The 16,319-nt window shown below is 39.1% G+C and overlaps 1 protein-coding gene across 5 annotated transcripts in view; it reads right to left on the minus strand.

Moving 5' to 3' along the window:
- Positions 1 to 16,319, minus strand: part of Eya1 (EYA transcriptional coactivator and phosphatase 1) — a 163,423-nt gene that overhangs the window by 77,369 nt on the left and 69,735 nt on the right. For all 5 annotated transcript variants that reach the window (XM_023722405.1, XM_023722403.1, XM_023722401.1 and 2 more), the window contains 2 exons: positions 2,831 to 2,970; positions 864 to 947 (listed from right to left, as the gene is read on the minus strand). In XM_023722405.1, coding sequence (XP_023578173.1) covers positions 864 to 947; positions 2,831 to 2,970 — 224 coding nt within the window. The remainder of the gene's footprint in view (positions 1 to 863; positions 948 to 2,830; positions 2,971 to 16,319) is intronic.

The following is a 16,319-nucleotide window of genomic DNA, read 5'->3' on the forward strand; positions in this document are numbered from 1 at the left end:
TCTTTCTTCCTTTTATTGTGATTTTGAGCCAGAGTCTTGCTTTATATATCAGGTTGGCCTTGAACTCACTATGTAGCCTAGATCAGCCTCCTGCCTTAGCTTTCCAAGTGTTGGGATACAAGAGTGCATCACCATCCCTGGGAAAAGATTATCTAAAAAATTCTGTATATAGATTGTTGAGACTCTGGATAAGAAACTGTAAGAAGCCATGGGTTTCTAAGTTACACCTGAATTCCATTTGCAAACCAATAATTTATGGATAAATATTGACATGGAATTAGTAGATAATGGGATGTCCACCATGTATGATTACTCTGTACATACAATGCCAAGGTACACACCATAACAACATCAGCATGGATGTATTCACTCTGCTGCAAGTCAGAGACACAACATTATACACCATTCAAGCACATTTAGCCTCAAGAGTAAGGAACAAAGACACCCACCGAGGTATTTTGAAAACAAAATGTCAACATTGATAATATATTAAGACAATAACCAGTGAAACATATGCTCCATTAAATACAAATAAAAGAACATGTCAAAAATATTATACCTCACAAACTATCTTTTACTTGTGATAAATATATGTAATCTATTACTTGCAGTTACTTTTATTTATTGGAAGATGAAATCAGGATAAATTTAATTTCATAAAATCTATCTTATTTTTGAAGAGCTAAAAATCTTCATTCAGTTTCCTATTTTTGCCTTACCTATATATTTAACTATATGAATAAATTATTTTCCTTTTTATATTTTAAATTTATAACTCAATTAAAATTCCATGTATATGGAAAAACAAATTTGATGCATAGTCACTCTAAAGAAATTTAAAAAATAATGCCCTTTGTACTCACCCTCCCGTATCTGTTGGCATAGGACCCCGTAAGCAAGGAGTGGAAAACGATGATCGTCTCATCCAAGTCCCAGATAAACACTCTCTGCAAAGGAAGAATCAAATCAATATGTCTTTCCCCTGGTTGAAAATTGTTACTTGGTTAACTTTAGTGTGAAAAAGTAGTACTGAAATGTCAGACAAAAATTGAATTTTTTCTTGAATGTATTCAACTTGAATTTATTCTTTCTTTAAACCCAGCTGTTCCAGACAGCACCTGACAGCCTCTTTTCAGGTAGAACATTAGAAGGAAAGTGAGAGGAGATTTATCTTAGCAATATTAACATAAGAGAGATAATAGAGGTCTTTGGGGCTGCAGATTTTGCTCAGAAGTAGAATGCTTGCCTAGCAAGCTAGAAGCCCTAGGTTCAGTCCTTGGCACCAAAAACAAAAACAAAACATAATAAAATTTAAAAAAATCAAACAAAAATAGATGTCTTTTCTACTTCTGTAGAAGAATCACTGTTTCAGTTCTGAATAAATAAAAATGAACTATAACTAATCCTCTTATAATTTTGGAAATTCAGAGGCCCAATTGAAGTCAGTTTGTCTTTTTCTTATCTCTTATCTCTGCTCATTAAGAAGTAGGTAAAGAATAACTCTTAATATTACTCTTATCAAGCTAAATCTTAAACTTTGCACATAAAAAATGAAACTTTACATAATCTTTCCCCTTAGGTTAACTATGGGGTGGTCATGGACAGGACGCATATGTAGTCTGCCTTCCACGTCCAGAGGGTCTGCATCCAGGAATGAAAAACACTCAGAAGTTGTATTTGTGCTCAACAGGAACCGACAGTTTCTCTTATCTGCTAAACAATGCAAGAAAACTATTTTTGTAGCATGTACACAGAATTAAGTACTATAATTTAGAAATGATGCACTCAGGAGAACGGACATAGGTTATATACAAGTACTGTGCTAGGCCATTTTATATAAAGATCTTGAACATCATGGGTTTCGGCCTCCACACAAGGACTTTAGAAAGAACCCTCTGTGGACACCGGGGGTGCCTGTGATGAATTTTTCTTGCTGAGTTTTTTTCAATTCAGTTTATAGATACTTAACAAGCCTATCACTAAGCAGATATATCATTTATACTCTTAGACATATGGTGCATTTTAAACTTGATTTGGAGGAACACATTTCAAAAAGTCTTTAAGACACCACAAAAAGCCTCCCAAGCTGGCTTCCCTTCTTCCCATTCCTGCTCACACCAGTACATGTTCATGCACATAGATGCTGCTGGAAAAAATGTCCTCTTCCCAGCCAAAATAACCATGTTTTCCACCATCAGGTTTCACTTTGGCAAAAAACACAACTTAATTGCAGTGGGTTCAAGGCTATGAAATCTACCACCCTTTCAGTTCTTACTTAATCCCGCCTGCTTTTGAACTCCACCAAAACATGTCTCATAAGGTGATTACCATTTCAGTTTAGAACATTCCAGGCTTTCCTTTCTCAATATGCAAGCCTGTCTTCAGTTTCAAAGTGGATTTTATGAAGTGTTTTTAGTATGGCATTTCCTTAATTGAAATAGTCATGATATTGAGCAGCATGACAGAAGTCTATTTTAGCAGAATTAGGTAATTCTTTCCTTAGATGGAAATAAATAGATGTTTCACTATCTAATTAATATGGAAGAAAATACTGAGCTAAATAATTACATAAGTCTGTGGATGTAGCTCAGTGGTAGAGCACTTGCCTAGCATGTGTGAGGCTCTGATTCAATACCTAGCCCCAATGAAAAAAAATGCATATAAAATCTGTAGTAAATATGGCAGAGAGAAACACTGATTTACTTATTGTTAATATGAAAAAAAGCAATAACAAAAGCATTTGTATTCTTTATTACTGCTGTTTATGTAGCATTTATACAGAAAGCTGTAATGTGCTGAGTTATCTACTTAAGTGTTGGTAATGACGTACCTCGAGATCAGAATCTGGGGGAGGCGAGGGATTATTGTTTCTTCTTCCCCGTCCACGTGACTTCCCGTCTGAACCTCGACGCAATCGATCAGAATCTGAGTCTTTAATAGGTGTTGAAGGACTGTGGATTGTACTGTACTCTGTAAGAATATAGGAAGGACTTTCATTGTCGAGCTCTATCTTCACGGGGCTAAGATCAGCCTTGCTTTAATTCAGAGTGAAGTTTGAACAGTGAAGTGCATCCTACCTTATCACTTACTTTCATAACAATTTATGAAGTATTTGATTCCAAAATTTGATTTGAGAAAAAGCACGGTCAGGAAAAAAAGGAAAATTTAACTGAAGGAGAGAGGCGACAGACTTCACGACTTGACTTTCCTGGAGGTTCCAGGTGATCGGGCAGCGCTCCCCACCTCACTCCCAGTCACTTTTCTCTTTCATTACCCAGATGGTACCTGGCCACGCTGAGAGGTTATGCATTCGCTTCAGCTGTGCCTCTCGCAACTACGAAAGATTCTGGTTCACGGAAAGAAATGAAAATGCAGACCAGCTCTGTGGCGGGAAAACTGAGTCACTGGGCAACTTTGTCTTAGAAAACATGGAAATCCTTATTTCCTTGCTCATTCTAGGTAAGAGCAAGGGAGTGACAAGATAAGCAGAACAGATGTGCACACGGTGCCCATGCTCCATAGGGTGCCCGTCAATGGCTCTTCCTATATCTGGTTCTCTTTGAACCAAATATCCAAAACCAACCAGGCAGCACATTAACATTACTCATCTGGCCAACACAGGAAAACCACTGAAATAATTACATAGAAACCACAAAATAAAGAACAGCTCCCAAGTAGCTTGAAGGAAGAGCTGAACAGTGGTTTGGAGGTTATGGGAGACTCTTATCCTGTGTTTAGAGAGAGTAAAATACTGTACGCTCTTACCTCTTAGGCACAGCTCTTTTTTAACCTATCTAGTAGGCATAGACCACCTCTGGCTTTCCCAAACTCCAGAAGTGCAGAGCACTATTGCTCCCTCCAAAAATCCTTGACAACTTCCTTTAATAGATAAGAGTGGGAATCTCTGAACCTAATTTGGAAAAATGGTTGTGCGTACTGTGGGATTGTTGAGAACATTTTTAACCAAATAAAAAAGAATGAAGAACAACTTTTAGTGTTCTATAAGCCACGACTGTATCTCCAAGGCACCCCTGTGTCATACTATATGGTCTTCATAATACTGGTTATCTTTATGAATATACTACCAGCCATAACTCTACCACCACAGTCATCAATTTGCCAAACTGTAGGTTGCAATAGTGCTTCCCAGCTTAACAGTATTTCTCCAAAGCTTTGTAAGTCACAGCATATAGGAATAGACTTAGAGTAAATTCCATTTCTAAAGCACATGAAGCGTCTCTATTCTATTTAAACATTTATATAGATTCCCGCCATTGGTAAATTAGATTTTGCATGTATTTTTTCATTGCAAACAAGACAGACTTATTCCTCATATGGACTGGTCATATAATCCGACTCATAATCCATGGGGATGATATATATAAGCTTATTAGTTATGATCAGAAAATCAAAGCAACTTCACTGAGAGCATCAGTGTAGATATTTGGCATGTATTTTTTCCCTATAAAAATCTATCTTGAACTTGGAGCTCTCTAGCTTTTGGAAATTCCTTTTTGAGAAGAGCTAAAAGACATTAAGCAAGGTATTGTATCACATTTGCCATTTTCTAGACAGCATAATTTTGTTTTCAAAGTAGTTTATCTCACCTCACGTTTCTTAGCTTAGGTTTCTTCTTGTTGACTGTCCAGCCCTTTCATTTTCAGTGTTTATCTTTTCTTCAAAATCCAGCTAACTTTAAAAAAAATTCATCTCATTCATTTTTTTTTTTTTTTGAAATAGAGAAGATATAGTTAAATGAATGGCTTTTGTAGTTTCTCTCAAAAGAAAACAAATTCATTGAGCAAAGTGCACAGGGGAAGTTTTAAGTCATGCTATCTAAATTTTTAGGTGGAAAGAAAAAAATTCTGAAGAGGGAAAATCATAGGTTTTTTTTTTTTTTTTTTTTTTTTTTTTTTTTTTTTTTTTTGTGGAACCGGGGATTGAACTCAAACCCTTGTGCTTGCCAGGGAATCACTTATTCCACTGAGCCATCTCCCCGGCCCCTAAAGTTTTAAATATTTAAGTACATGCCTACTTATAGGCCTCCCCTACTTAAGAAAGATAAAATTTTATTTTATTTATTTATTTTTATCTTTGAAAAGCATGTAATTTAATTGGGAAAGCCAAACTAACATGAGATATCCCCAGGACAATACACTGAGCACATAACTAGGGTCAAAATGACTACACACAGATGAGATCCTGAAGTCAGAAGACAGACCCAGTGGCATGGGCTGGAGGAGCCTGGGGAGGTTTCTACCTGATTTCAGGCCCAAGCTGCCCGTGGAGGATGACAGGGAAGATCAAAGAGCTGTGTGAAGACTCAAAAGTTGTGAGTCTGTCCGACTTCACAGAGGCCATGCAGTCAGAAGGGGCAGCTCCAGAGGACTGCTGGGCAGGGCTCACTGCCCACCATTTCTCCTTGTGTTTCCAATGGGCAAGGTGACTTGCTTGACTGGAATCATCCCTTGGCTACTGGGTTCCAGAAAATGTGGCAGATAAAGTGGTCGTGGCAGCACCAGGCAGTGCAAGAAAGATAAAATTTTAAATAATGCAATCTAGTTTTATAAAATCCCTTCCTTTTTGCTCTATGAGGTGGAAATAGATGCATCTAACTCTCTTAGCCAGTTTTTCTGATTCTAACATCTCCTTCCTCTTACCAGTGCAAAACAACTTGAATAATTTAATCTTCTAACCCACCAACAGCTCATGTTTCCTAAGCCCTCCCCAAATCGTCCACCTTTACCTCCACTGAGATAATGGATGTGAAAATTCTTTTTCAAGTGACTTCATTTCAGTTCACAAACACTGATTGGACATTATGCTCACACAATTCCAGTCATTGCACTAGGAGCCTGGAATAGAAGGATGTGCCAAGGAAACATGGTTCTTGCCTCGTTGGGGCTTAAACTTCAGAGTCAGGCACTGACTACTGGACATAAATAAGAAATGGCAAAATGTTATGGGAAAAGCAGAATGCTAAAAGATCACAGAGGAGGTCTACATAACTCAGACTTCCAGGTATAGAAGATTCTTAAAAGGGAGCACAAAATCATAAGGAAGGAAGGAAGGAAGAAAAATAAAAATATCTTCTAGGCAGGGCGTGGGGCATGAACACATGAATGTATATAGACAGAACCTAAGTTATGCTTAAGAAATGAAAAAAAAAAAAAGCAAACAAACAAACACTAAACTAAATCTGACCTGACTCTATAGAAGAGAATAGCAACAAAGCTGGACTAAGAAGCAAAGAATTCAAAAAGTCCTTGGTGCAGCAGATCCAGAGCAGCAGAAAACAGGAGACAAGTCTCAGAAGGGAGACCAGGAGTAGGACAGTTCAGCCATCCAGATGGTGAAATGGCCACTAGGACCGGATAGGGATAGTAACACATCTGCAGTGTCATTGGGAAGTAAAATTAATAATTAAAGAAATAATTAGATGAAGAAGAAATAAGGATGATGCCTATGTAGGAAATTTTGACTTGGGTAGATTGTGATACTTGTGCTATAGTATTTACAGTGAAGAAAAGATTAAAAGGAAGAATATAAATGAGAATTCAAGTTCTTTGGACAGACGATATTTGAACAGTTGAAGGCACCTAGTAGACCATGACACTGCTCTGGAGCTCAGGTGAGAAAGGTGGGCTGGCTTTGGGTTCTGTAATTGGTCTATATAATGAAAGAAATGAGTATAGTAAAGGAATGCAGTATGTGTTGAAGGGATAGACAGAGAAATATAGTGGAGTGTGAAGAGTAAAACCAAAGTCAGTATAATACTGAGGAAAAAAGAGAACAGAATTATGTTACTTTAGAACAGAGATATGTGAAATGAAGCTTGAACCAGAGAGAGCTGTAGATTTTTAAAGATGGTATATATGGCAATAGTTTGGACTATAGAAAGTAGAAATGACAACAGAGGCAAAATTCCTAGAATGTTACAGATAATTCTATCGTGGCCAGGCTCACTACTTATTTTCCAGACTTCTATTATTTTCTGGCCTCTCGGTAGCTGTGCTGCACACTCTCCTACTCCCAGGGCATCGTGACCTCCCTTCTCTAAGCCTCGTGCGAGTCCTTCCTTCTTAGTCACTAGGCCAGTGTTTGAATGTTAGTGTTTTCTGAGTAATGTTCATGATCTAGGACCAGATAAGGTAGTACATCAGCGGCTAATCAGCTCAGTAATTCCTGGGTCAAAAAGTGTTCTACAATTAAAAACTAGGCAGCTACAGTATGCAGTGTACTTTGTGGCACAGTTGATTATTACATTCTCTAGTAAATCACTTCTGCTATGCTGATCTGGTCACAAACTACTGGGTAGGCAGCCAGCGGGTGGACTAGGCTCTAGAGCTTATCCTCGTCCTCTTATGTCACCATAGCTGTCAATGGCTTGTCCTGTCTCTAACAGGGACATCACAATACCTTCTGGATTGATAAGCTTTACCTACTAATTTGTTGAACTGAGTTTCCAACTCTTAAGATCGCCATCCTTGAGTGACAGACAGAGCAATTAAACTGGTAGCCGAATAAATGCTTTCCCATTGCTAAAAAAATGGATGGATGGTAGTGATATCTGTCCAGTTTTCAAATCCAGACACTCCTTACTGGCTCCATCAGGTCAGGGCTAAGCCATGTGTTTCTTACCCCTCAACGCTTTTGGTCTAATTTCAAACTTTTGGCATCTCTTGCCCCAGTACTTACAAGTAGGCTGTTTGCAAGACTTCTACCATGAGCCTCTTGACTATCTTTGTACCACCATCACCGAGACTTTCACAACACATCAATGTCCAAAGCTTCCAGTATGAAACTGAAAGGGCAGTCTAGACTTTACAACACGGAATTATGCACTCAGCTGCCTCATTTGATATGCTGAGCTCACTACTCAACAGGAGCAAAATGTTGTGGGTTATTTAATCTTTTGAAAACCCTAGTTTCATCATTTGTAAAATGTGAATAAATGAAATGAAAAAAGATGAAGCTAGTAAGTGCGTCAAGGTAATTACAACTGTGCAAACACTATTATTCTATAACATTAACTCCCTTAAAGAGAGGAGTCCTGTGGGGTTGCTCTCCAACTTTCTAACTACACTCTTTCTTCTTAGCCTTCCTCATGTAGGAAAGCCTCATTACCTCAATTCTTTGAAAATACCATGCTGCTTCTTGGTACTGTACATGCTGTTTCTGTTTCTTCCACTACCTGTCTCAGATCTTACCCTCTTCTCTGGTAAGATCTTGACTTAAAATTCTTGTTTACCTCTGTAAGTGCAGCTTCAATATGTAATTTTTAAAATCTAGATCTTATTTGTTCCTTTTAAATTTCTTTCATTTCTGCCATAAGGATATGTGGTGTTTGCAGAGCTATGTCTGTGACACTGCATAGAATTATTTTGGAGAATGATTTGGGCAGAGTTATTTTGAGCAAAGTTTGTTACTTTTATTCTGAGAGAGAACCAGGAAGTATTCATTTTTATTTACTGAGAACACAGTAGCCTCCAGCATGTAAGAAAGACATGATAAATTGACAATGCAAATAATGAGTGTTTAGTTTTTACTTTATTAAATCTGTGAAAGTTATGTAGCTATTTTTAAAAGTTAGTGATAACATTTATAAATGGGGAACAGTTATTTAAATTAAGTATAATTAAATGTTCTTTGAAAAGTTAGTATTTACTTTCCAATCATAAAATATTGAAATTTGCATACGATCATTAAATTACATTTGTAACAACTACAGATTTCCATAAATCCTTCAATATTAAAAAGAAAAATAGAAAAATGAACCTCATCCCCAAGATGATAGTCCCAATTTGAGCCTCTGGGAAGTGACTTTCATTTTTTCAGTTCTTAGTCCCTGTGTTTATCAAATGGAAAGCATAATCTGGATTACTCAGCTTTAAAGTTCTCACTGTGGCCAGGGATTCAGTTCAGCAGCACAGTGCCTGCCTGGCAAGTGTGAGGTCCTGAGTTTGATTCCTAGTACAAAGGAAACAAATAAAGTTCTCACTGTGGATGTATGCTTACCAAGCTTTCTGACTGGTTAGCTCTTAGTGTCTCCCTCTTAAACAGATCAGTTATCTTCCCAATCTATAATACACTTTGGGGAAGTTCAACCTTCATGGAGCATCCGTAACCTTTAATGGACAATGTACCATGTCTAGTTCAAATTCCTTAACGTGTTGTATTTCTCATGCCTCCTCCACAGGTCACCTGCTCGGTTACACACAGAGCCTAACAGTTTTCACAAGGATTATATCAATTAAAATAGGTAAGTTTTATCCCCAATTTATGTGAATGGCTATCCTTGTTTCAAAGAAACCACTGCCACCTTTTCAGGTATAGAAAAGCAGCTAGTGATTTTTTAATTTGCATTTGTTGGAGACATGCTGATATATTTACTTAGCATTTCATTTCGTTCTGTTCAAATCCCTTGCCAACATTATTTTCTTTTATTGATTAATATGATGTAGTTTTAGCCCTTTTTTGCATTTGCAGATATTCTTCCCAGATATTTCTTTAAATTATGCTTTCCTTCACAGAAGTTTTTCTTTAGGGTGTCTTGCTACACCCTATGAAGAACCGGTCGTCTCCTGCAAGACTTAGGAATAAGTGTTCATATTTATGCAAGAGTAACAGGAGATTGTTGGTCTGACGTTACACCTCTGAGGCTAGATGTGCCACCTGTAGCTGTAAAGGAAATAGAACTCACGCCTCCTAAAGGCTCCCTTCTCTGGGGTTGGGGAGGATGGAAGCCCTCCTGACTTCTTTCTGAGTCTATAGCTACTCTTTTCAAACAGAATGAAGCAACGGATATCTTATCCAAGAGGAAGCTCTTGCCCTATGCACAACAACACCGCATGGAGCCCAAAAGACCTATGATGTCTGCTAGACTCTAGAGCCATCTGCCAAGACAACGCAACTTAGAAAATGAAACGCAGGGTGTTCTGTGAAATCTTTAGTGAGGTTATCTGAACTTAGTGAACAAAAAGACAAATTGATCAATGATTATATTCTATTTGTGACTTATAGCACTCAGATTTAAAGAACAGAGCATACAACCTCCCTAAATGCGGATATTGTCATGTTTGAGACTCAAGCCTTAAATATGTTGGGCATTTATACAACAGATGCCATACAGTAAATGACGCTGAAATACCTCTGGGCTTGGAGATTCTCAAAATCAAATGAAGCATGGACAAAAAACATCTTAGGAGATGGCATACCAAGTCCATATTAGGAAAACCGAAAGGAAGAATGTAGAGGGTTTGACTGTGGTTCAATAAAGAACGGTTATCATGGTTCCCTGTAAGTGATTCATTAAGCTCAATGCTACTGGCCAAGAGAATCATGTATATCACTGGGTCGATTTCTAATGCTTAAAATAGTTTTTCTATGTAGGGGAAAACTAATCTGAGAAGCTGAGTTTGATTAAGATGAGGAAATGGGGGGCTGGGGAGATAGCTTGACTGTCTAAGCACCTGCCTGGCAAGCACAAGGTCCTGAGTTTGATTCCCAGTACCACATGCCATGCTGGCTGTGGAACCCGGAGTGCACAGTGCTGACCACTGAAACTGGGGGGTGGTGCACACTTGTAATCCCAGCACCGGGGAGGCTGAGACAGGAAGATCACTATGAGTCTGAGTTGCATAGCAAGACCCTGTACCAAATAAATAAATAAATAAAGATTTTAAAAAAAGATAAATAAATGGGATTGCATCTTATTCCAGGGATGGGAAATACAACAATCAAAGCCACCAACATATAATGAAACTTAGCCAGAACTTTTCTCAAATGCAGTGAAGTTCATCATGAGACTGCTGGGTTAGGCTACAGGTATAATTTGGGGCCTGGAACTGTGACCAGTTGATCAATGTTTTCAAAATGATGCTCTTTTCCTATAAGAAAGTTAGGGGGAAGTGCTACCTGCTACCTAGATATCTTCATAAAAGATATCCATGATCCAAACCAGAGCAGAGACTAACTTTCCTATGGAAATTAACTTTCATTCATTTTCTCTCTCTTCTCTCCACTATAAATAGGGCCCATTAAATTTTTCCTGTAAAAAGTCAGATAGAAATGTAAATTGTTTCTGCTTTCTGGATCACATGGTCTCTGTGAGAATCATCCCATTCTGTCATTAATAGAGGCAGACAGAATATAAGGCAGATTATAAATTCTACCCAGGCTGCTACAGGCACAAGACTCATGGGTCTTGGGAGTGATTCTTTTTTTCTTTCTCATTTTTAAAAAAATGTATTTGAGTACAGGGTCTCATTATACAGGTAGGACTGGTAGTGATCCTCCTGTTCTCAGCCTCCCAGCACTGGGATTATAAGTGTTTGCCACCATGCTGGGTCTCCGAGGCCAGTGTGTAGGGGTGAGCCCAGCAGGGCATGTGGTGCTTGGGATCCAACTGCTGTCCTTGCCCTTTCCTTGGGAGTGATTCTGTCTTCTCATCTCGGACACAGTGAGCAGTGCAGGCCTCACACCTAAGTAATCTGACAAAAGATGGGCACTGTATCAGGTCCAGGGCTTTGGGGATATGCATCACCAGGTTCTTCATAGTTAACTAAATCTGGAGGACACAGTCACAATCGCAGGAGCAGACAAGCATATCTGAACTGCACTTACGAGAAAAGAGAGATGTAGAGGCTCCATCACTGTCAAGCCACACCAATCACTACAGGAAAATGCGTAAGAGTAGGTGAAAAGACAAGTGGAAAAGTGGCACATAGGCACTGCACATCAGGCATTTAGGTTTTCTTTGATTTAAATGACATATCACGACTGATTCGTATTTCTAACGCACCTCTAATCTGCTAATCAATGTTTTCAAAATGATGCTCTTTTCCTATAAGAAAGTTACGGGGAAGTGCTACCTGGATTCACCTTCTATAGCTAGAGAGTCCCCGAATGAAAAATGAATTCATATTATTTTCAAACTCGAAAGAAATTCCAGTGGTGGCCTAAGCCTTGTGTTTAATTCTCATGCGACAGAATACCATAGGAGACAAGTAAGGGGTGGGTATATGTGCATCTAGTTACTCAGCTTCTTTGTACTTTTTTCCTAATTAAAAGGGAAACACTGCTGGAATAGTTCAGGAAGTCGTGGAAACAAATCCATTTGAAGCAGTTGTACAATAATACTGAGCCTTATCTGTCTATGATATCATTTACTAGTAGAATTTGGGAAACAGATGGGAAAGGTTTTCTTTTGCTCTTCTGTGTTTTTGGTTTTTGATCTGTGATCCTGCGCTTCCTGCATGCTAAGCACGCGGTGGTCTGCCACTGAGTTACATCTCTAGCCCTGTCTTTCTGTCTTTCTTTCAATTATTTATTTTGGATTTTAGGGGTTTTGTTGTTACTATGGATCGAACTCTGGTCCTTGCACTTCCCAGACAGGTGCCTAAGCTGCTGAGCTATCTCCCTGGCCCCCTTGTCTCTTTGACAGTGGTCATTGATGTCACTTCTACTTTAAAAACACACTACATCTCTGGCGTTGCTGTGGTTCATTCAGTCACACCACTCATCTTCCCTTTCCTGTACTGGGATTTGTAGTTTCTGACTAAAGGAACCCTACTAGCTATGTTTTGGTCTGAAGGGATTCTAAATGTCTCTGATACAGTTTCCTGCTCGTTTTCTTAGAATACTGTTAGACGCCTCCATCTAGGATAGCTTCTCTAGCTCCCTGACCACACCCCCACTAGGGTCCTCTCCCATCTCCAGGCCTTGGAATCTACTGTTTCTTCTCCAAAGAACATGGTTCTTCCAGACATCATGGTGCTTGTCTATTCTCCTACATTAGTTCTCTGCTCCAGTCATCTTGCCAGAAAACTCTTCCAAAACTAATTCATCGAACTCCAACTTTACTTTCTGCATTCAGCTTTTTTTTTTATATCTTATCATTTCAAGCAATCTGATTACCAGGTACATTTTGAATTTACTTTTCACCTGTATCCTCCACAGAATAAAAGGTCCCTCAGGGCAGAGAGACTTTGTTGACCATTAAATTCTTCATGTCCAGAATCTCTGAAATGTGCCTGGAACATATCAGAGGCTCGGTCTACATTTATTATTTAGAGAACCTAACATGGAGGGCATTCCTGTTTACCTAGCAAAATGTACCCAGTCATTGGCAGTGTGCCACATAATGGTCCATTTAATCACTTTTATTTTGTCGCTAAGGTGTCACAGGTAAGTACTCATCGATGTGCCTTCATGCTGTTTGGTGAGGATCTGATGGGGAAAGAACTCACACACACTGCTCATGGTTTCATCCTCTTGGATCATGTGTTATGCACATGTACCAATCTCAGACTATGAATGTAATCACTATGCATGGCACATATGTACCAATAAAACAACAAATGATTTAAATATTACAGATTTAGAGAGACCTTATCCATCCACACAGAAGAAGAGTGTTAGATGTGACAGAGTGATGAGAAAAATTCCTTCTCTAGGCTTTGGGATTATTTTTGCCCCTAATCTATTCAAGGATGGATTTCTGTCCCCATGGAACAGATGAAAAGGTTGAATTAATAAAACTTAGACACTTCCAGCCAGCAGAGGGATATGACCAGGACACAAACCCGGCCCTGTGGTCTCCGAGGCCTGCACTTCACCCGTCTCCTCCAGTCTCATGCACCCACCAGACCTGACTTGGCTCACATGCAGCAGCACTTCGCTGAGACTGAAGTCTTACTTGGCAAGGCTGAGGCCAGAGGAAGGCCCTGTTGCCACCAGTGGGCACATACAGATGCTTGGCTGGCACACTTTGCTGAAGGTTTGGGGACAAAGGTGAGTTTCTGAGATCCAAAGTATGGCTTCATGAATTACAAACTGTTCATGGACCCCAGAGATGCAACTTTTCCTTTCACAGTTTGATAAATAACTTACTACAAGAGGATGCCCTTCACACACATGGGCCAGCCCACTCAGCCTCTCTAACATATCGGACAGAACATGGACACTAATTAGCTCAAATTTCACTGACCTGGACAACATAATATAAAAAGTAAGACCTCAGGGCTTGTATACATTACAAAATAGTCTTGATAACTTATAATTTATTTAATTATCTAGATATTAACTGTACCTCAGTTTAACAGTGAAATTGGGATGGCACTACTTTAAGGATATCAAAAATTCATGTTAAAATATTTCGTTCAAGCACATTAGAATTCACATTAAGAAAATTAGTCAAGATCACTTATAAGGCCTTAATTATCTTATTTGTAAAGATAGTCATAAAGTGATCTTGAAGTTCAAAAATGCATTTACCCTCTAATAGCATTTAAGTGTGTTCTTATGGAAATAATGCCTTCTCATGCAGCTCATTTGAAATGTTCCATTTCTCTGGCTTTGAACATACTTTCTTTATCCTTGTTCTCTCATTCTGTGATACTTTGCAACGCCAAGAATAAACTCAAAGTCTTTTAATTTTTTTCTTATATACTTTGTGTAAGAGAATTCAGTGGATGCATTCATTATAAACACTGTCACTTCTAGCATGACCTTCCAAAACTTCAGCTCTTAGGAGGATTGGCTGGACATGGGTTTGTCTTCTTTGCTAGTAAAATGCACCTTGATGACAGAAGATGAATTTCTTGCATTCTGAGGCCCCACAGAACCCAACAGATTATTAAAAAGAAAGTTCATGGTATAGTTAATAAAATATTGACATGTATCAGGAAACTTGCATATGTCAGTAGAAGAAACCATGATTTCTACTTTTCCGTTAATTAGGAAACTGTATGATACAACTTAATAGCAAAATTAAAGAATACATTTCAGGCCAGCCAAATAGCTCAGCAGATTAAGCACCTGTAAGCAGGCACAGGGGCCAGGGGTTTGATCCCCAGGTCTGCCATGCTGGCCCTCCCCCCAGGGCGCACTGAGACTACAATTAAGACTGGGCATGGTAGCACATGCCTGTAATCCCAGCTCTTGGGAGGCTGTAAACAGGTGAATCACTAGGAGTCTAATCTAGTAGTGAGACCCTGAACACCCTGTAGACCCTTCCCTAAAATACAGAAAAAAAAAAGTACATCTCAAGAGAAATGCGATTTTGACATAACTTTTAAGTATGGAATCTGAGGTCAGGGAGATAATTAGGTGAACTTGTGAACTGAGACAGATCATTTGCAGGAAGTACTAAATGAGAAAAATGGGAAGGAATGAAACCCATGCAAACGTTAAAGTCGTCAGAATGCCTGCCAGGAGAATGTTATGAAGGTAGTGTGGGGTGGACAATAAAACAAGTATAGAAGTTGAGCTCCATGGGAGAGAAAAAGAATTCTTACACTGAGATGGATTTTGTGATTGACAATATGCTTTTTCATAGAGAGCAGCTGAACTAAAACTAAAAAGACTCTCAAGCAGATGGGGCCCGGGACTTTAAACAGAAAGGGAAAAAGCTAGAGAGAGGGGTATGTGCTGTCAGACTACAACTGCACAGCGCTATAGCTTGGGTACTGAACAGGGCCCCAAAGCCCACTTGTTAAATGGTTCCTGGATGGTGCTCCTGAGAGGTGGTAAAGTCATTTTTGTTCTGGGGATCACATTCAGGGCTTTCCGCATGGTAGCCAAGCGCTCAATCACTGAGCATTAGTCCCAGCCCCAGTGGAACTTTTAAGAGGCAGGGACACAGAGGGGGTGCTCTGGAAGGGCGATGGTGGGGCCCAAACAGCCTTTCCTTGCTGTCTTTTCTGCCCTGAGAGGGGGGGTTCTGCGCCCCACCATCTCAGTGGTGACACACTCCTCTCCCAAGACTGAAAACAACAGAGCAGCAGATTATGAACCCGAAGCGCTGCAACCGTGAGCCAAAGTAAGCCTTCACCACGGGATTATTTTGGGTGTTTTATTATAGCGCCCAAAAGCTGACTAACATAATAAAATGCTCAAAGTATTTTTGCTTACTTAATTCACCAAAAAAGCAACAGTTTTCAAAACTGTGGTTGTGACTCAATTTGCAACTTAAGGGCACCTGGGCATGGAGTGACTGCAAGGAATCTTTTCTCTGGGATTTATTCTGTTAAAGAAAATATTTAATTGTTATTTGCTTTCTGAATAATCTACATCCTATTATTCTTCAAGAAGGGTTTACAATAACCTACCAACGATATACATATTAATTACTTCATCAACATTTAAAAAATTAAAAAGTATTTTCTTTTCTTATATGCTTCCTTTTGTTCTTTGTCCTCTTTTTCTTCCTCTCATCTCTTCTTTCCTCCTCCTCTTCCTCCTCCTCCTCCTCCTCTTTTCTTCTTCTTCTTCTTCTTCTTCTTCTTCTTCTTCTTCTCTCTCTCTCTCTCTCTCTC

This window comes from Octodon degus, unplaced genomic scaffold (assembly GCF_000260255.1).
Source record: "Octodon degus isolate 3935 unplaced genomic scaffold, OctDeg1.0 scaffold00091, whole genome shotgun sequence".
Lineage (NCBI taxonomy): Eukaryota > Metazoa > Chordata > Mammalia > Rodentia > Octodontidae > Octodon > Octodon degus.